This window comes from Nerophis lumbriciformis, linkage group LG28, assembly GCF_033978685.3.
Source record: "Nerophis lumbriciformis linkage group LG28, RoL_Nlum_v2.1, whole genome shotgun sequence".
Lineage (NCBI taxonomy): Eukaryota > Metazoa > Chordata > Actinopteri > Syngnathiformes > Syngnathidae > Nerophis > Nerophis lumbriciformis.
In genome coordinates, this window is record NC_084575.2 from 25,282,235 (window position 1) to 25,303,090 (window position 20,856).

The 20,856-nt window shown below is 38.0% G+C and overlaps 1 protein-coding gene and 1 long non-coding RNA gene across 2 annotated transcripts in view; one reads left to right on the forward strand and one right to left on the reverse strand.

Annotated features, from left to right (window-relative positions):
- The window catches only part of LOC133571010 (uncharacterized), a 56,698-nt gene extending 51,170 nt beyond the window's left edge, over nt 1-5,528 (reverse strand). The window contains exons 1-2 of the long non-coding RNA XR_009810263.1: nt 5,106-5,528; nt 3,092-3,232 (exon numbers count right to left, since the gene is read on the reverse strand). This is a non-coding gene — a long non-coding RNA (uncharacterized lncRNA). The remainder of the gene's footprint in view (nt 1-3,091; nt 3,233-5,105) is intronic.
- Nucleotides 5,137-19,576, forward strand: ppp4r2b (protein phosphatase 4, regulatory subunit 2b). The gene is made up of 9 exons (XM_061923956.1): nt 5,137-5,324; nt 9,077-9,158; nt 9,260-9,430; nt 14,621-14,714; nt 14,797-14,834; nt 14,922-14,993; nt 15,085-15,234; nt 15,323-15,630; nt 18,179-19,576. Exons 1-9 carry the CDS (start codon nt 5,291-5,293, stop codon nt 18,541-18,543), a joined length of 1,314 nt encoding a protein of 437 aa, XP_061779940.1. The 5' UTR covers nt 5,137-5,290; the 3' UTR covers nt 18,544-19,576.
- The last annotated feature ends 1,280 nt before the right edge of the window (nt 19,577-20,856 follow it).

The following is a 20,856-nucleotide window of genomic DNA, read 5'->3' on the forward strand; positions in this document are numbered from 1 at the left end:
TGGGTGCTGTGTAGAGTACTGACAGAAACAGACGCAGAAGGAAGCGGAGGTGGCTACTTAATATGTTCGTGTGGAAACTCGTTTGGTACACCTCCGAACCGAACCGAAACCCCCGTACCGAAAAGGTTCAATACAAATACACGTACCGTTACACCCCTAGTAAATGGTAAATAAAAACAGAATACAATGATTTGCAACCTATATTCAATTGAATAGACTGCAAAGACAATATACTTTACAATCGAACTGGTAAACTTTGTTATTAAATCTATTTTTTTTACACTATAAAAAATCTGTCCTGCCCAGCTACTTAGGCAAATCATATTGTTGACGTCGATGCCAATATGTGCTGTCCAGATGTATGTTAGAAAAGAGAAGTGTTGGATACTTCTCTTGTTGCCTTATTAAATGTTTGGGTCGAATTTTACTAAACAAAACCAATTTTAAAGTAATATAGAAATGTATCACAGCTGTTTATCTATTTTAATCATAGAACTGGCACCCAATGTTATTAAAAAGTATGGATTTTGAATCGAGAATCGTTTTGAATCGATTCTGAATCGAATCGTTACCCCAAAGAATCAAATCAAATCAAAGTGCGGTGCCCTAAGATTCACAGCCCTAGTAAATGCATGATACCATATTGTATGTATGTTCAAAATAAACTCATACCACAACCATGCCTAGAGTGAGTAAGACAGGCAGCGACAAACACCTGCCAGCTCACCTAATTTGCGCCTCACCTTATGACATTTCTCTGTAGTTAATTGCCCGATTAGCAAGAATAATGATGTCACATGTACATTAAAGACATTACACAGGCTTTAGCAGGTCATGGTGTATGAGAGATAGATTGGTGCAGAAAAACAGGGGAGGGCCCCGGGCCAGCCAACCCAGTTAATGAAGGACTGCATGATCAGAGGGTAGGCTCAGCTCATTTTCTGCCCTGTATTTGATCAGGAAATGTGCAAATTCTGCCGTTTTTACTCAAGAAAATGACAGGCTGCACTCATGTAAAAAAAATTGTATTTATTATTTATTATTCACACTTTCCTAGCCAATTTATTTTTAATATTTAGCTCACATTCGAGGTTAAAAAAAAATTCAATGGTAGATCTAAATTCTAAATATAAATATAAATGTTGAATCTACATGTGAAATCTAAATCTAATGTTAAATATGAATGGTAAATATAAATATAAATCCCATTTATATTTGACATTTAGATTTAAAATTCATATTCGACATTTTGATATAACATCTATGTTTAAAATGTATGTTTATGTTTAACATGTATATTCAACATTTAGATTTAACATTCATATTTGACATTTATTCATATATCTAACATTTGGATTTAACAGTTCGATTGAAAAAATGTATTAAGCAATTAGATTTAACATTTATAGATACCATTTAATTTCTACTGTAGTTGAAAAGAAAATTAGCTAAAAGTGAACTGATGCGAGAAAGGTTATATCAATGTGAGAAATGAAAAAAAATAAAATAAATTGTATTAAAAAAAAATATATATATATATATATATACAGTACACTATTTACCTTTGTGAATATCTAAAATAGTAAATGTTAAATATAAACAAGCATATTCAACAATTTAGACTTAACATTTATATTTAAATTCAACATTTATATTTAAGATTTATTTTTATTTTTAACATGTTTAAAATTCAGATTTAATATTTAAAGTTAATATTCACCATTTATTTCTAACGTAAATGTGAAGAAAATGAACTAAAAGTAGGAAATGTGTGGGAAAAAAAACATTTTGTTGTATACATATGTTACATATAGCTTTCTCCGTGACAAAATATTATCCATGACAAAATATGTATGTGTATGTTTAGTCATTTCTGAAGAGATTAAACACGATAGTTCTTACTTCTCTTGTGCACATGAGCAAATCTAAAAGTCAAATGTACTAAATGTTAAAAATACATTTTAAATCTAAAAATTAGATGTGTTACCGTATTTTTCGGACTATAAGTCGCAGTTTTTTTCATAGATTTATACTCAGGAGCGACTTATGTGTGAAATTATTAACACATTACCGTAAAATATCAAATAATATTATTTAGCTCATTCACGTAAGAGACTAGACGTATAAGATTTCATGAGATTTAGCGATTAGGAGTGACAGATTGTTTGGTAAACGTATAGCATGTTCTATATGTTATAGTTATTTGAATGACTCTTACCATTATAAGTTACGTTAACATACCAGGCACGCTCTCAGTTGGTTATTTATGCCTCATATAACGTACACTTATTCAGCTTGTTGTTCACTATTCTTTATTTATTTTAAATTGCCTTTCAAATGTCTATTCTTGGTGATATGCTAAAAGTTCTAAGTGTTGTACGTGCATATAAATAATTTAAAACATTTATATGCACGTACAACACTTAGAACTTTTAGCATATCAGTATGTGGAATTAAATTATGGAATGGATTAAGTAAAGAAGTTAAAAATTGTACTGATATGATCCAGTTTAAGAGGTTGTTCAAAAATAATAGTGCTTACAGAGTACAAAGAAGAAGAATTATGAGAAATACTTCCAACCTTATTGAAAATAAGATATTCTTCATCTCAGTATGTTAATAATGACTGAATTAATTAATTAATTACATATTACAAAACTGTTGTATACTAATTCATAGATGTTATTTTAATATATAAAAAGGTCAGTAAATGATTCTATATATTTGTAAACGCTTTGAAGTGGGAAATGGGTAGGATTAAATAAACTTTTCTTCTTCCTACGCCTTTTCGGGCATCATGTAAACTGAAATGATATGATATATATATATGAAATTGTTGGGTTTTATCAAATAAATTTCCCCAGAAAATGCGACTTATACTCCAGTGCGACTTATATATGTTTTTTTCCTTCTTTATCATGCATTTTCGGCCGGTGCGACTTATACTCCGAAAAATACGGTATATATAAATGTTAAATCTAAATCTATATGTTCAACATAAAGGTTCAATCGAATTGTTAGATAGTACATCTAAATGGTAAATGTAAATCTAATGTTAAGTGTTAAATATGAATGATAGATATAAACATACTTGCCAACCCTCCCGAATTTTCCGGGAGACTCCCGAAATTCAGCGCCTCTCCCGAAAACCTCCCGGGACAAATATTCTCCCGGAAATCTCCCGATTTTCAGCCGGAGCTGGAGGCCACGCCCCCTCCAGCTCCATGCGGACCTGAGTGAGGACAGACTTTTTTTTTTATGATGGGAGGACAACAGGGTAACAAGAACTAAATCATCCAGACTAAGAGATAAATTGTATTATTATGTTTATCTTACCTAAAAATAAATATATTTATTAATTATTTTTTTTTTAAACGAAATAAATTTTTACTATATTTTGCTAAAAAAATCAAAATTGTATTTTTATTTGTATTTTTTCTGACTCCTTATTACATCCAGCCATAGAATTATACATTAAAATAATCATATTAGAAATAATACATTTTAAATGATCATAATAATTCATTTAAAATGACCATATTTAATTATTAAAATAATTGCTTGTTTATCAACAACTTTAGCATTTTATTCATTACATTTTGAAGCTCTCAGAAGCCAAGTTATGTTATATTCCTTAAGATTTATTTATGCAAGTTTGAAGTATCAATTATCCAAACACAGTTTTGTTTGCATATTTTCAGGATGTATATGTAATTTGGTAGAAGGTGGGGATCGAACCAGGAACCCTCAGGTTGCTGGCATGATATATATATATATGGCATATATATATATATATATATATATATATATATATATATATGTCTTAATAAGGTAATACGCAAGGACATTAACACATCCGACACATATGTAGGATTAACCGAGGGAGAATTCAAAACCAGATGGAACAATCACAATGCTTCTTTCAGGAACAAAAACCTGCGAAATACCACAGAACTCAGCAAACACATTTGGGACCTCAAAGACAATAATGTTGAATATTCAATAACATGGCAAATTCTTGCATCCAGCACACCTTACAATAGTGGTAATAAAAGATGCAACCTATGCTTGAAAGAGAAACTGTTTATTATTTACCGTCCAGACCTGTCATCCCTCAACAAGCGCAGCGAAATTGTAACAGCATGCCGCCATAGACGGAAACACCTCCTAGGTAACACATGAGCCAATCACCACGCCCCTAGGCCAGCCTGTACCCACCCACTCTGTGCCCTATATAAACCATGGTATGCGAATGCTCCCATTAAAATCTCCTGATGATTGAGGGTACCCCCCCTCATGAAACAGGCCTGTAGAGATGAAATAGTCTTGTGATTTTTTCCCCACACATACATATATATATATATATATATATATATATATATATATATATATATATATATATATATATATATATATAATTTGGTAGAAGGTGGGGATCGAACCAGGAACCCTCAGGTTGCTGGCATGATATATATATATATATGTATGAAATACTTGACTTGGTGAATTCTAGCTGTCAATATACTCCTCCCCTCTTAACCACGCCCCCACCCTCAACCACGCCCCCGTCCCACACCCGACCACGCCCCCCACCTCCCGAAATCGGATGTCTCAAGGTTGGCAAGTATGGATATAAATGGTAAATATACATATAAATCCCGTTTGTATTCGACATTTAGATTAAAAAATGTATATTCAAAATTTTGTTTTAATGAATATATTTTTATATCAAACATTTACATTCAACATTTATATTTTAACATGTATATTCAACATTATATATTTTTTGAATGTATTCAACATGTATATCTAACATTTATATTTACATTCAACATTTATATTTATAATTCCGGATTTAACGTTTAAATTTAATATTCAAAGTTAATAATCACCATTTATTTCTAACCGAAATGTGAAGAAAACGAACTAAAAGTAGGAAAAGTGAGCTAGAAACAAGAAATGTATTACAAAATGTGGAAATCAACAAATAAAAACAAATGTTGTTGTATACATATTGTGTTACATATAGCTTTGTCCGTGACAAAATATTATCCACGACAAAATATGTATGTGTATGTTTAGTCATTTCTGACTATAGTTCTTACTTCTCTTGCTCCTTCTTGTTCGCCGTCTGTGGTTCCCAGGCAGTGAGTGTGGGCGCCATATTAACATGCTCCTTCCTCCTCTGCCTGCTAGCTGGTAGCTTAGCATTAGCATTAGCTTTAGCATTAGCAGCTAGCCGCCAGTCTGCCTATCACCGCCACTGGACTGACAAGAGGGCGACGGCGTGATGGAAATTGACTCGCTTCAAGAGGCGCTCAGAGGTCAGCACCGTTCATTTCATACATTTGCTACCATCCGAGTGAGTCGTGCCTTCATGTTTTGTTTTTGTTTGTTCCCGAAATTGAAGGATAGCGTGAGCTAAACGCGCACGCTAATGTCGTCGGCTAGCAGGCTAGCTCGTCACTAGCTAACACTTCGAGGAAATGGTTGGCTCTCTGACGACTAAATAGGACAGCTAACTATAGACTTAGCCATTTTTATTTTTTTTAAGCTCTTTACTTCACAAAAAGCAATAACTTGCTGGCTGAGAGGCAAAGTCAAGATGAAGTTACTCAACAGTGTCGACGGCTAATGAACACTCAACTTCAGCTAGTGAGCTAGCATAATTAATTTCTCTTTTAGGGCACTACAAAATACATATTTCTAGAAGAAATGGTAGTTGGTGGCACACAAACTAGTTTTAGTTACGTTGTTTGTACATAAGAACACTATCGGTTTAGGTGTTTCGTAATAGGTTCATTATAACCGGCCATTGAAGGACATTTTCATTGAGCTTTATGTAACTGACGTCCGTGCTTATTGACTACAACCGTGTTTTTCAACCACTGTGCCGCGGCACACTATGTGCCGTGAGATACAGTCGGGTGTGCCTTGGGAGATTATGTAATTTCACATATTTGGGTTAAAAATATTTTTTGCCAACTGGGGCTGGTCGATATGGCCTTTTTTTTAAATATCGCGATATTTTAAGGCCATATCGCGATACACGATATACATATCGATATTTTGTCTTAGCCTTGAATGAACACTTGATGCATATAATCACAGCAGTATGATGATTGTATGTGTCTACATTAAATCTAGAGATGTCCGATAATGGCTTTTTGCAGATATCCGATACTTCGATATTGTCCAACTCTTTAATTACCGATACCGATATCAACCGATACTGACGTATACAGTCGTGGAATTAACACATTATTATGCCTAATTTGGACAACCAGGTATGGTGAAGATAAGGTCCTTTTTTAAAATATTAATAAAATAAAATAATAATATGTGGGGTTACCCACATATGCGGTCCTCTCCAAGGTTTCTCATAGTCATTCACATCGACGTCCCACTGGGGTGAGTTTTTCCTTGCCCTTATGTGGGCTCTGTACCGAGGATGTCGTTGTGGCTTATATAAATAAATAAATTAAAAACATTTTCTTGAATAAAAAAGAAAGTAAAACAATATAAGAACAGTTACATAGAAACTAGTAATTAATGAAAATTAGTAAAATTAACTGTTAAAAGTTAGTACTGTTAGTGGACCAGCAGCACGCACAATCGTGTGTGCTTACGGACTGTATCCCTTGCAGACTGTATTGATCTATATTGATATATAATGTAGGAACCAGAATATTAATAGCAGAAAGAAACAACCCTTTTGTGTGAATGAGTGTAAATGGGAGAGGGAGGTTTTTTGGGTTGGTGCAATAATTGTAAGTGTATCTTGTGTTTTTTATGTTGATTTTATAAAAAACCCCCAAAAAAACGATACCAATAATAAAAAACCCGATACCGATAACGGCCGATATTACATTTTAAGGCATTTATCGGCATCTCTAATTAAAACATTCTTCTTCATACTGCATTAATATATGCTACTTTAAAACTTTCATGCAGAGAAGGAAATCACAACTAAAAAAATCACTATTTTTTTCATACGGTGTTGATGTGTAAATGTTTGCCTCGGCATTTTGATGGTCTGGGCGTGTGACACCGAACCGAGATGTTGACGTGCGGAGTAAGCACTCTTGATTCTCTAGCAGGTGACTTTTCAAATGATGCTACATATTAGCAGCAATGCTACTTTTTATAGCAACGCTTTCGCCCCACACTTGACAAATTAAGGTTGTCTGTACGACATGTTCCCACTTGAAGCCAAACCACCGCCAGACGATGGACCCCCTGCTGTTTTTTGGGGGAATTAATTATTCCTTCATTTGTTACCAGATTCGCACCTTCTTTCGTTCATATTACCGCTAGCATCACAGCTAACGTTAGCCATGCTGCTACCTCTCTGCTCCGCGAGGGCGTATACGTATGTGACGTATGTCGTGACAGTATGTGACGTATGTAGAAGCTGCGCTTGCTGTCTGTGAGAAGGACACACAAGAAAGAGTGGGAAGAGCCTGTCGTGTAATGCCAGCAGCTAAAAGCAACGGCATGAGAACGTATACTCCGATATCACGATATAGTAATTTTCTATATCGCACAGAGACAAACCCGTGATATATCGCGCAGATCGAAATATCGCCCAGCCCTACTGCCAACCACTAATTATAATCTGCAAATTATGTGCCGATGTTGTGTGTCGGTGCTGTCTAGAGCTCGGCAGCGTAACCGTGTAATACTCTTCCATATCAGTAGGTGGGAGCCGGTAATTAATTGCTTTGTAGATGTCGGGAACACGTTGTGTGAGACGACAAGGGTTTGTCGTCGTATCTAATGCTTAAACCAAAAATAAACAAAAGGTGAGTGCCCCTAAGAAAATGCAGTGTCGTTTAGGGAAGGCTATGCAGAACGAAACTAAAACCTAAGTGGCTACAAAGTAAACAAAAACAGAATGCTGGACGACAGCAAAGACTTACTGTGGAGTAGTGATGGGTTGATGAGGCGTCATGAAGCGTTTCGACACATTGCAAAACTGTATTGATACTGTGTCACTAAATACTGTTATCTGCTGGACATTAAAAATCCCTACAGGCAACCTATGGACCGACTCAACTGACACTGATTTTATGACCTAGTATATACAATAATATAAACCAAGTCATAGTATTTCAATTAGGATTATTTCATGTCTTCATTTAAATAAAAATATATTTTTATCTATTTTAGATAAAGTCAATAAATAATGTGAACATGTATCATAACATGGAAATTTAAGAGAATGTGTTGTGAATGAAGATGCTTCTGGACTGGGAATTAAAAAACATTTTTTTACACATTTTTATTTAAAAATAAAACAGTTTTTCCAACAAATTAAATTTTAGACGATTTCTCTTCTTAGTTATTATTTCTCCGGCTGTAGAAAAGACCCGCTCACAGGGCACAGAGGAGGCGTCAGTGCGACACAGTTCGCATATCGGTCACGTGACCGAAACAGCTCATGATCGGTCACGTGACTTTCTAAAAGCAGTACGCGCACCGACACAGGGTTTTGCTCTATGAGCTCGACGCATGCGCCGATGCATCGGTGTTGCCGGACCCATCACCACTGTGGAGCAAAGACGTCGTCCACAATGTACATCCGAACATGACATGACAATCAACGATGTCCCCACAAAGAAGGATAAAAACAACTGAAATATTCTTGATTGTTAAAACAAAGTAGATGCGGGAAATATCGCTCAAAGGAAGACCTGAAACTGCTACAGGAAAATACCAAAAAAATAGGAGCGTAAGACAAGAACTAAAACACCACACACAGGAAAACAGCAAAAAATACAAAATAAGTCAGGGCGTGATGTGACAGGTGGTGACAGTACACCTACTTTGAGACGAGAGCTATATTGATACAGTACACCTGCTTTGAGGCAAGAGCTATAGTGATGCTTGGTTGGTTATGGTTTAAAGTCATATCCAAAATTTGCGACAACGACTTCTTACTGTCAACTGAGTTTTGTTTTTTAGTGATTTCTGCTAGTGGTGTGCCTCCGCATTTTTTCAACGCAAAAAATGTGCCTTGGCTCAAAAAAGGTTGAAAAACACTGGACTAAAAATGTCCTTGTCTTTCCTCCAGACTTTGACAAGAAAACTAAAAGGGAGCCATGTCCCATCCTGGAGCAGTTTTTAAGCCACGTCGCCAAGACAGGAGAAACCATGTAAGGGTTAACATGACATGCTAAATAAATACCCTTCTATAGGTTTTTGTGCCTGGTAATCTGTTTTGTCTTAATCTGTTTTTTTTTACTATGTCCTTTAGGGTCCAGTGGTCTCAGTTTAAGGACTACTTTCTTTTTAAATTGGAGAAGGTCATGGATGATTTCAGAGACTCGGCTCCTGAGCAAAGAGGTCCTGCCAATCCCAACGTGGAGGCAGTTCCATTTGAAGACATGAAAGAGAGAATCCTGAAGATTGTCAACGGATATAATGGGTGGGTACTGAAGGTTGTACTCACACTAGCCTATGGTGACAATTAGAGATGTCCGATTATGGCTTTTTTGCCGATTTCCGATATTGTACAACTCTTAATTACCGATATATACAGTCGTGGTATTAACACATTATTATGCCTAATTTTGTTGTGATGCCCCGCTGGATGCATTAGACAATGTAACAAGCTTTTCCAAAATAAATCAACTCAAGTTATGGAAGAAAATGCCAACATGGCACTGCCATATTTATTATTGAAGTCACAAAGTGCATTATTGTTTCTAACATGCCTCAAAACAGCAGCTTGGAATTTGGGACATGCTCTCCCTGAGAGAGCATGAGGAGGTTGGGTGGTAGCGGGAGTGTATATTGTAGCGTCCCGGAAGAGTTAGTGCTGCCAGGGGTTCTGGGTATTTCTTCTGTTGTGTTTATGTTGTGTTACGGTGCGGATGTTCTCCCGAAATGTGTTTGTCATTCTTGTTTGGTGTGGGTTCATAGTGTGGCGGATATTTGTAACAGCGTTAAAGTTGTTTATATGGCCACCCTCAGTCTGACCTGTATGGCTGTTGACCAAGTATGATTGGCATTCACTTTGTGTGTGTGTGTGTGTGTGTGTGTGTGTGTGTGTGTGTGTGTGTGTGTGTGTGTGTGTGTGTGTGTGTGTGTGTGTGTGTGTGTGTGTGTGAAAAGCCGTAGATATTATGTGATTGGGCCGGCACGCAAATGCAGTGCCTTGAAGGCACGCCCCCGATATTGTTGTCTGGGTGGAAATCGGGAGAATGGTTGCCCCGGGAGATTTTGGCGAGGGGCACTGAAATTCGGGAGTCTCCCGGGAAAATCGGGAGGGTTGGCAAGTATGACTGGGAGACGCAACTGCTCTGTACTTCTCCTTACGTCCGTGTACCACTCCGTACAGAGGCGTTTTTAAAAGTCATACATTTTACTTTTTGAAACCGATACCGATAATTTCCGATATTACATTTTAAAGCATTTATTGACTGATATTATCAGACATCTCTAGTGACAATGCTTACAACCCTACAGTCTAGCACATTTTGGCCAGTGTCAACGCTAGGGATGTAGACCGTGTACCGGTATTTTTTGGTACCGTATTAGGGCGCACCAGATTGTAAGGTGCACTGTTGATGAGCGGGTCTAGTCAGGTCTATTTTCATACAAAAGGCGCACCGGATTATAGAGCGCATTAAAAGGGGTCATTTTTATTTGATTTTTTTCTAAATGTAAAACACTTCCTTGTGGTCTACATAACACGAAATAGTGTTTTTTTGGTCAAAATCCTGCATAGATTATGTTTTACAGATCATCTTCAAGCCGCTTTCTGACAGTCGCTTCAGGATGCGCCGTTTTGTGGGCGGTCTTATTTACGTGGCTCACCTTCGGCAGCGTTTTTTTTTCGTCATCTTTGTTGTATCGGTGTAGCGTGGACGGGAGTGGAAGAAGTGTCAAAAGATGGAGCTAACTGTTTTAATGACATTCAGACTTTACTTAAATCAATAACAGCTAAAACATTTTGATAGATTTTTGAGCGCTGTGTGTAATGTTCTATATTTTCAATGGAACATATAACATTTTGGTGTTGTTTACTTGAGTCATACTGCAGTCTACACGTATCTCTTGTGTGTGTCTGCCATCTACTGGTCACACTTATTTCACCATGTACCAAATAAAATAGCTTCGAGGTTGGTAAGCACAACCAAAATTATTTCGTACATTAAGTTATAAGGCTTACTATTGAATTTTGAGAAAATGAAAGGATTTTAAGTGCGCCCTGTAGTCCGAAAAATACGGTACTGGTTCCTAATTGGGTTGGTCTAGGAAGACCGTTAAGATTCTGCTCTAATGATACGGCAATCTGTGTATACATATATATTTGTTTTTATCCAGCTGACTGTTGTAATTATCACACGCTATCACATTCAGTTCAAGTGCCACTACTACGCACAGGTACGGTGATCAGCTTGGAATAATCACATATAAAGAAGCAACACCAAACAAAAGTTTGCAACACAACAATATTTCCTCCCAGTCCCCAAAGTCACGCACGCTAATAAAGAGTAAGAATCAGTTTGAAGTAAATGCCACTTAACTCACAACCCCTGCTAAGGCGCGTTTTATCAACCCCATCGTCCTCTAAGCGAGCTAGTAATCCACAGGCCAACATTAATCCACTCAACAAAGAATATTTTATATAATCACTGGGTCTCATTATTTATATTGTTCACGCACAACACAGACACATATTTCAGTGGCTGTCAATAATGGCTTCCGGTGTGTCACTCAAATAGGTCCGTGTGCAACATAAACAAGAATAGAAAGTCCTATTGTTACAAAATTCATACCCACCTGAAGTGCTAATTGATTTATATTTTATATCATGTCAAAGGTCTGTGAATGAACATTATTACCATACATTAGTATTTTATTAATTTATTATTGATTATTTTGTTATCAATATATTAAATGTTATAGGGACAAGTGATAAAAATTGATTAATGGACATATTAAGTGTAATTGTATTGAATAGAAACACAGTTATGTGTGGTCTTTATGAGATGACGACAAAACAACTGCAGTGCACCTTGCATATGCACACACATGCTGACTTGGTTAAGACCTAAAAAAGCAGATTTTGATAAAATACTTTCCTGCTGTGAGAAGTTACATCACGATGTTGCTGGTGCACAACCTATTGTGCTAATAAAAATACTAATTAAAAAAAAAAAGATTTTCTTTATTTACACAAATGACTTATGGTACCGATTAAAAATATTGATATTGGTATCGATTAAATCCTAACGATATACACAGTACAGGCCAAAAGTTTGGAAACCTTCTCATTTCAATGCGTTTTCTTTATTTTCATGACTTATATACATTGTAGATTGTCACTGAAGGCATTGAAACTATGACACCTGTGAAGTAAAAACCATTTCAGGTGACTACTTCTTGAAGCTCAGCGAGAGAATGCCAAGAGTGTGCAAAGCAGAAATCAGAGCAACGGGTGGTTATTTTGAAGAAACTAGAATATAAAACATGTTTTCAGTTATTTCACCTTTTTTTGTTAAGTACATAACTCCACATGTGTTCATTCATGTTTTTGATGCCTTCAGTGACAATCTACAATGCAAATAGTGATGAAAATAAAGAAAACACATTGAATGAGAAGGTGTGTCCAAACTTTTAGCCTGTACTGTATATTCCTAGTCAACGCTCAGATCTGCGCCCAACTTCAATTCACTTTTACGGTATGATTGGTCATGCACATTCATAACGTAGCAGAGTTGTAGCGTGACTCGTCACCAAAAATTGATCTGTTTATGTCTATTGTCAATTTCCTTGGTATTGCAAGGCAGCGTGAAACTATAAGAGTGCGACCCCTGCGGTAAGCTAACCATGAATAGATCCCCCCCCCCACCACCCAACAAAAAAATCCTCATAAGAAAATGCACTGTGCTCTCTTGGTTCAATGCAGTTGTAATTGCTGCTTATTGTAAAAGGTTACACTTTATTCTGCCCTCCTTGAATATTTCAATCTCGTTTGCCAAATATGTAAACAGTTCTTTGAGTTAGATTAGAAAAAAATAACTTTAGGGGTTCTGTTGATATTCTTCACAATTAAGTCGCTTTAAAACTAACCACACTACAGAAAGCACATATATATATATACACATGAAGTGCACATAGATTTAGGAATCACGTTAGATTAATATTATAATTTGGAATAAACTGGATAGGTAGAAAATGGATGGATGGATAGATAGGTTGATTGGCCTATGGACTACATCAAAGACAAGCTAGCTCAAATTAGCATGGCCAATCGCAGGGCATAGATAGGCAATCATTCACAGTAACATTCATAACTATGGACAATTTGCAGTCTCCAATGAAGCTAACATACATATTTTTTAATGTGGGAGAAAACTGGAAGGGACCAGCTACTGGTGCGCTTCTGACAGGCGATTTAGATGCAGGCGTGGCTCGGTTGGTAGAGCGGTCGTGCCAGCAACCTGAGGGTTCCAGGTTCGATCCCCGCTTCCGCCATCCTAGTCACCGTCGTCGCGTCCTTGGGCAAGACACTTTACTCACCTTCTCCGAGTGCCACTCACACTGGTTTAAATGTAACGTAGATAACGGGTTTCACAATGTAAAGCGCTTTGAGTAACCAGATAAAAGCGCTATATAAATATAATTCAGTTCACATTTTTTTTTCAAAATAAAGGAATGACCGTTTTTATTATATTTGACCATTTTTTCAAACGTGTTTGTGGAAGCTCTCTTCCAGTGGGTCCTCTTGACCACCAAGCATCTCCAGACGAGCCCGTTTCATGGTTCAAATACAGTTTTAGTTTTTCAATAATGTTCTCAGGTTGTTTTTCAGCATGAGTCTGTTGGTCTCTCGCTCTCACTCGCGCTCTTGCTCCAGCTCCAACAACCTCTCTCCTCCCGGTTTGCTGCTTATACAGAGTGACAGGTGATTAGATAACAAGGCCCAGGTGAATCATCTACGCACTTGTCGCTGACTTCTAGGCCGATCCTGGCACACCCCGTTTCGCTGCAGGCCCGCAGGCCACGCCCCCTCCACAGTATCATTGCCAATAGTACGTAAATAATGGACTATATACGGTGTATCCATTCATACAATATATCACTGAAATGTTGTTTCGTGGTAAGTGTTTTCATGTAAAACAAACAAACCCAACTTATTTTGAAGGTGTGGCGGCAGTAATCTTTCCATGGCGCTGCTCCACGATCGTTAACATTTAGGGGAAACCCTGCTATTATTTGTGCACTATTGACTATTGATGCACCGAAAATTAGGCCACCAAAAAAAGACTTTGACCACTGAACAGTGCTGTCGAAACCGGATGTTGTGATGACGTAAGCAATACGCTCAGGAGTGTAATAACTAATTGGTGAACTTATGAATTGGCAAAATCCCCCACTGTTGCATGCTCAGTTCCTTAGTAGGGATTGTTGGTACGACTTACAAGCCATAGACATGCTTACAAAACTTAAGCACCATGTACAACAATAATAATTTTATGTTCAATGAAAATACCATTCTGGTAAATGGTCATTGGTTTCTGCAAATCCAAAGACGGTAAACAAATGTATACAATGGATTTTTTTGACTCAAAAAGCAATGGTACTCCTCTCTTCCTTCATTCAGAATACCCTTCACTATCCAGCGTCTGTGTGAATTACTCACGGAACCCAAGAGGAACTACACAGGAACTGAAAAGTTTCTTCGAGGTGTGGAGAAGGTTAGTGCTAAGCATGTCATTGATGTTTGTCATAATAACTGTAAAGTGGCTCTGTCTCATTATGCCTCTTTTTAAAATCCAGAACGTAATGGTGGTGAGCTGTGTTCATCCAACATCAGAGTAAGAATAGTCATTGAAACATTATTGATCCAATGGGTGTGAAACTGAATATTGTTACTAATTTAGAATGACCTTTTTTGTTTGCAGGAAAAATGGATGCGGTGCTGTCAATAGAATGAATGGAGTGATGCTTCCTGGGAACACTTCTTTCACAGAGAGGTTTATGCCGAACTCTTTTATGATGTACATCATCTTAACATACCATAACTAATTTTGTGCCATTATTTTCTTGTTATTTTGATATCATTAGAAAAGTGAATGGTCCAGGTACTCCACGGCCGCTCAACCGACCAAAGTTATCGTTAGCCAACAACTCTCCTGCAGCGAATGGCCTACCTGACAGCACAGAAAACAAAGACCTCAGAACAGAGCAAGAAAGTGCTAAAGACATATCCGGAAGGTCTGTCAGAACGTTTACAACACCGCTTGGTTGGGTTGAATAAATGCACTGCAATCACTCCGCTATTGCCTAACCTTTTGTCTTTCAGTGAGGTTTCCGCCTCGGGAGATTCACTGGGAAGCTCGGTAAAGAACAAACAGTCAGACCTAGAAGAGGACATGGAATCTGAGCAGCCAGAGGTGAAGAGACTTAAATTTGGTAACGAGGAGGACGAGGAGGAAGATGACGAGGAAGATGATGACGAGGACGACGAGCAGGACGGGAGAACGACAAAGCCTTTAAATGCCACTTGCCTCTCAAAAGAGGCAGAAGCCATGGTCCAAGAGGAAGACGACGATAGAGATAGTTTCAAGAATGATGAAGCTTCCAGCAGTGCCACAGCTGCCGAAGACCAAGGTGTGTGTTTTGTAGTTAAATATGCTGTGGTGTAGGGATGTAAAGATAAACAGATTTTATGATAAAACACAGTAAAACCCCCGACGGTATTACTGTTTTAAATTAAAGCAATCGTAAAACCGTGATAGATAAACGCACTTTGATAAACCCACAGAGCAATAACTGCTTATTTACTAAAAGCAAACTTGCACGGACGGTAATGGCTGGCAAGCTCCTTTTAATGCTAACATGTATACAAGAGACTTAAACGGCTGACACACCCCAATCTAAACCTGTATAAGATTGCTGTCTGAGCAACTAAGATAGTCAATTGTGCACATTAAACCTACTGGCTGTTTTCTTAGCACAGAGTGATCGATCTATACTCAGCAGAATATGACATGGGAGTGTCGACAACAGGAAGTGAAAATGCATGATGTCACTAACCGGTTGCGCAACACTCGTTTGGCCTTTTTCATTAAAATACACTCAAACCATAAATTATAACAAAATAATACAAACACATTTAAACACTCCAAAACATGGCTTTTAAGAATCCAGAACAATATTTAATGTTCAAGAAAAGTAAATTGTGTGTTATTGCAGTTATTTTTTTCAGTATTGGTTAAAATATTTCAGTGTGTATACGTACTAGGGCTGTTAATCTTTGGGCACCACACGATTCGATTTAATTCGATTTGATTTTTGCGGTTAAATGATTCAATTCAGATTTGATTCGACTCGAAATCTATACTTTTTTAATAACTTTAGGTGCCAGTTTTCTGATTAACTACATAAAACTGGCACCATAAAATAGATATACAGCTGATACATTTCTATATTACCTAAAAGAAAACTGATGCTTGACAAAATTCTACGCAAACATTTAACAAAGTGTGGCTAGACAGGACAATTTAAAAAAATATTTAAAAAATGTTTAATCAATTAAGAATCCTTACAAATGAGAATTGCGACTCATTCGAAAATAAAACATTTTTTGACACCCCCAATACGTTATGAGCACATTCAACCGATAAAATTTGATATTGTTACATCCTATATGGCGATTTTAAAACCAGCTCTCAAGTGGGTGTGTGCTGTAGGAGTGAACCCTTTGTATTGTGCACGTGCAGGAAAAATCCGGAATTCCATTCAATCAAAATGGCGTCGGCAGCATCTAGGACAGGGGTCGGCAACCCAAAATGTTGAAAGAGCCATATTGGACCAAAAATACAAAAAAAAATCTGTCTGGAGCCGCAAAAAATTAAAAGCCATATTACATACAGATAGTGTGTCATGAGATATAAATTGAATTAAGAGGACTTAAAAGAAACTAAATGAGCTCAAATATAGCTACAAATGAGGCATTATGATGCAATATGTACATATAGCTAGCCTAAATAGCATGTTAGCATCGATTAGCTTGCAGTCATGCAGTGACCAAATATGTCTGATTAGCACTCCACACAAGTCAATAACATCAACAAAAGTCACCTTTCATGCACAACCTTAAAAGTTTGGTGGACAAAATGAGACAGAAAAAGAAGTGGCATAAAACACGTACCGGTAATAGAAAGTCGGAGAAAGTTATACATGTAAACAAACTACGGCGAGTTCAAGGACCGCCAAAATTAGTAGGACAAAACGGCGCTCGCCAAATACTCGAATCAGTGAAGCATGTTTAATATAAACAGTGTGCTTTATAACAACTAAGGAGATTTGTGTCATGTTTGTCCTCCTACAGAAACCATATTAAAACAAAAAATAGATTGTTTTCCCCTCATCTTTTTCCACTTTTCATACATTTCTGAAAAAGCTCCAGAGAGCCACTAGGGCGGCGCTAAAGAGCCGTATGCGGCTCTAGAGCCGCGGGTTGCCGACCCCTGATCTAGGAGCACCCATTTTTGGAATGAAGAGAATAAAGAGGACTGTATATTTGTTTCACAAAATAAAATAAAATGAACATTTTGAAGTGCATCAATGGGAGAAAAAAGAAACAGATTTATTCAAAAAAAAAGTAGCTAAGGAAACGGCGAATGCTCGCTTTTTTGGGGGCTCCAGAACAAAATACGAGTAAGATGGAAGAGAATGAAGCAGGTGTATTGAAAGTCAAAGTAAAGTGATTAGCAATACATATGTATTCCACACATCTTGCCAGCTTGTACATAACAATAGCAACCCTCATCTGAAGCGGTATCAGGGCACAAACTGTATTTTCCTTTGGACTCAAAACATCTTCCATCAATCCACAGAGCTTATTGAATGAACTTCCAGACATACAGTAGTAGCGGTAGTGTCATGTTTGTAGCGCAATGTATCCTTTGTTGATGCTGTCTGCTATTTAACATCAGCATAGCTATTAGAGACATAGTATTTCTTATCTGTGCCAATATTACAGCAGATATCAGGTACTAAGCTATAGTAGTGCAAGAAAAACAGGTCAAAATTGCCATACAAAGGAAAATGTTTGCATCAAACTATGATTTTGTTTTTTTGACAAGCTACTGTGCAGAGTTTTCATCTTTCAAAGACGGTCAGTACACCGTTTGATATTCTACTTCCGTTACAGAGCCAACAAGCAGCACTCCGGCGGAACCCTGTCCAGTCTCAGACCAGAAAGCGGATCAGGCCGAGTTTGCGTGCGGTTCCATGCATGAGGGCAGTGACATGGATCAGACGGAGCAGCAGGCGCCTGCATGCACAGCCAAAAGCCCGGAGACCAGTGGAGACAGCGAGGAGAGCAACAGCGACCCAGTCAGCAGCAGTAGCAGCAGCAACAGCAGCAGTTGTAGCATAGACGAAAGCGTAGAAGCGGGCCGAGAAGACGTGGCTCCCGCTCCTTCCAGCAGCACGAACGAGCCCACTACAGAGAGCGCCATGGAAAGTGCCGTCGTAGACATGGAGACCACTGAGGAGCCCATGGAGCAGGACTAGACTGCAGTGCGTCCTGCAGTCACGGGACACCACAAACCAGCTTGTCCTTGAATCCAGCTTGACTGTCGCTGGGAATGAGGACGTCACCTCGTACACAAACACCTCGTCAAGCTTTTGGACGCGCCTCCAAAATGGCTACCTGGCATTGATGTGAGCAAACAGTTAAATATTTCATTTCTTGTTAACTGGAATATCTTATTGATCTTGATCTTATCTTGTTTTTAAGTTTTTCTAAAGAGGAGTTGGTTTCAGCGGCCTTCTTTCACAGCTGGAATTATTTCTTTTGTGTTAGCTGGGACTTGTTGGAGGGCTGTGATGGTCATGTTTCATTTCGGATTGCCACTCATTCCATTTACGGCAGGATTGGTTTGTTGTGCGTACAACTGCCACACATCTGTTAGCATCTGTTTGTTTCGTGGTGAAGCATCCTTTTAAGGCTCTGGAGTTGTGCAGTGACCTGAGCCCATGTGCCACCACAGCGATCCCGTTTCCCCACCAGGATGTAGAAACATGTTTGTTTTCAATACCCACTCCTTTTCCACAGTGTTCTATCATTGAAACCGGATTCTTGCCTGACACTACTAACTAAACCCACTGACCCTAGCGATCACAGGCTACATCACAAATGTCCTCTGGCGGGTAAAAAAAAAAAAGACATTTTGTAGACGCATGAAGCCACCATAATTTATATGATTTAAGTTCTGTTATTTTGGAGACTTTTGTTTTGTCTGTTGGTTGTTCTTTCCAAAACCAGCTGTAAGTACAAAGATGACGTGTGCTTTCTATGTATCGTGATGTCACACGACTGATTTCAAAAGCGGTCTCCAGTTGCAGTTCTCCACCCGTTTCTGCAGCTGTACTTTTTGATATTTAGGATTTTAAATTTCTGTAAAGTAGATTTTTGTAGATTGTAATACAGTATGTGTTCACTGCCTCTGTGAAACGATATATAATTGTAAAATTTCTGTGCATACTCTGAATGCTTTTGCTTTCAAACGGGGTATTCAGAAATGGCAATAAATGTTAACATTTTTATGCGTGTGGCTTTTTCGTATTTGCCCCAAAAACTTCAAGTTTTTATACTTGGACATGTCACTGACCCACCAAACCATTTTCACTTTGATAGATCGGCAGTTATTAAATGAGGAAATTAATTCTCCCTTCATTTGACCCGGTGGACACATGACTTTCACGCTTGTCATACCTCAAAGAACCTTAAAAATGGACCAGGCTGACACAATTAATGCTCAACACTGTCTTGGCAGTCAACTTGAGCACATAAGGATTTAAATAACTTTAACCATAACTTTAGGAATTCATTTTCAGCGCACACTGGGAGTTCCTCTCTGGGGTATTCTCACACTCGGCCAGGGTTTGAGCAAGCATGGGAACACTCATACATTGTGTGCGTAGAATATGTTAAAACCAATCCAATATATGCTAAGATATACTATATTGCCAAAAGTATTTGGCCATCTGCCTTGACTCACATATGAACTTGAAGTGCCATCCCATTCCTAACCCATAGGGTTCAATATGATGCCAGTCCACCTTTTGCAGCTATTACAGCTTCAACTCTTCTGGGAAGGCTGTCCACAAGGTTGCGGAGTGTTTTTAAAAATGTTAGACCATTCTTCCAAAAGCGCATTGGTGAGGTCACACACTGATGTTGGTCGAGAAGGCCTGGCTCTCAGTCTCCGCTCTAATTCATCCCAAAGGTGTTCTATCGGGTTCAGGTCAGGACTCTATGCAGGCCAGTCAAGTTCATCCACACCAGACTCTGTCATCCATGTCTTTATGGACCTTGCTTTGTGCACTGGTGCACAGTCATGTTGGAAGAGGAAGGGGCCCGCCCAAAACTGTTCCCACAAGGTTGGGAGCATGGAATTGTCCAAAGTGTTTTGGTATCCTGGAGCAATCAAAGTTACTCTTTCACTGGAACTAAGGGGCCAGCCCAACTCCTGAAAAACACAGGCATGTGATTTTTCCGTCTATAGTCGGAAATCCGTCTTTTTTATCTCTGTAAAAATATTTAAAAAATGTTTTCGTTTTTCTTCGTTTATTCCGACCTACAATGTGTGTTAAAATCTTGATCCGTCTCTTTGCCACACTTGCCAACAACTACGTAAGGAGTACAGTTTTTGATAATCCAGTGGTAAAAACTATGGTTTTCCATAAAAAATTAACTTAAAAATCGAAGCTACGTAGCGAAGCAATCATCACTGATTATTGGTTGGTTTACATATAAGAACATCTATGATTGGTTGGTGGTTTACTATGATGAGGCAAGATAGGGTGGGTCATCAAACCAGG

Coding starts and splice junctions, on each gene's coding strand:
- ppp4r2b (XM_061923956.1), top strand. CDS start 5,291: ATGGAAATTGACTCGCTTCAAGAGGCGCTCAGAG. Junction 5,325..9,076: donor GCTTCAAGAGGCGCTCAGAG/GTCAGCACCGTT, acceptor TCTTTCCTCCAG/ACTTTGACAAGAAAACTAAA. Junction 9,159..9,259: donor GCCAAGACAGGAGAAACCAT/GTAAGGGTTAAC, acceptor TATGTCCTTTAG/GGTCCAGTGGTCTCAGTTTA.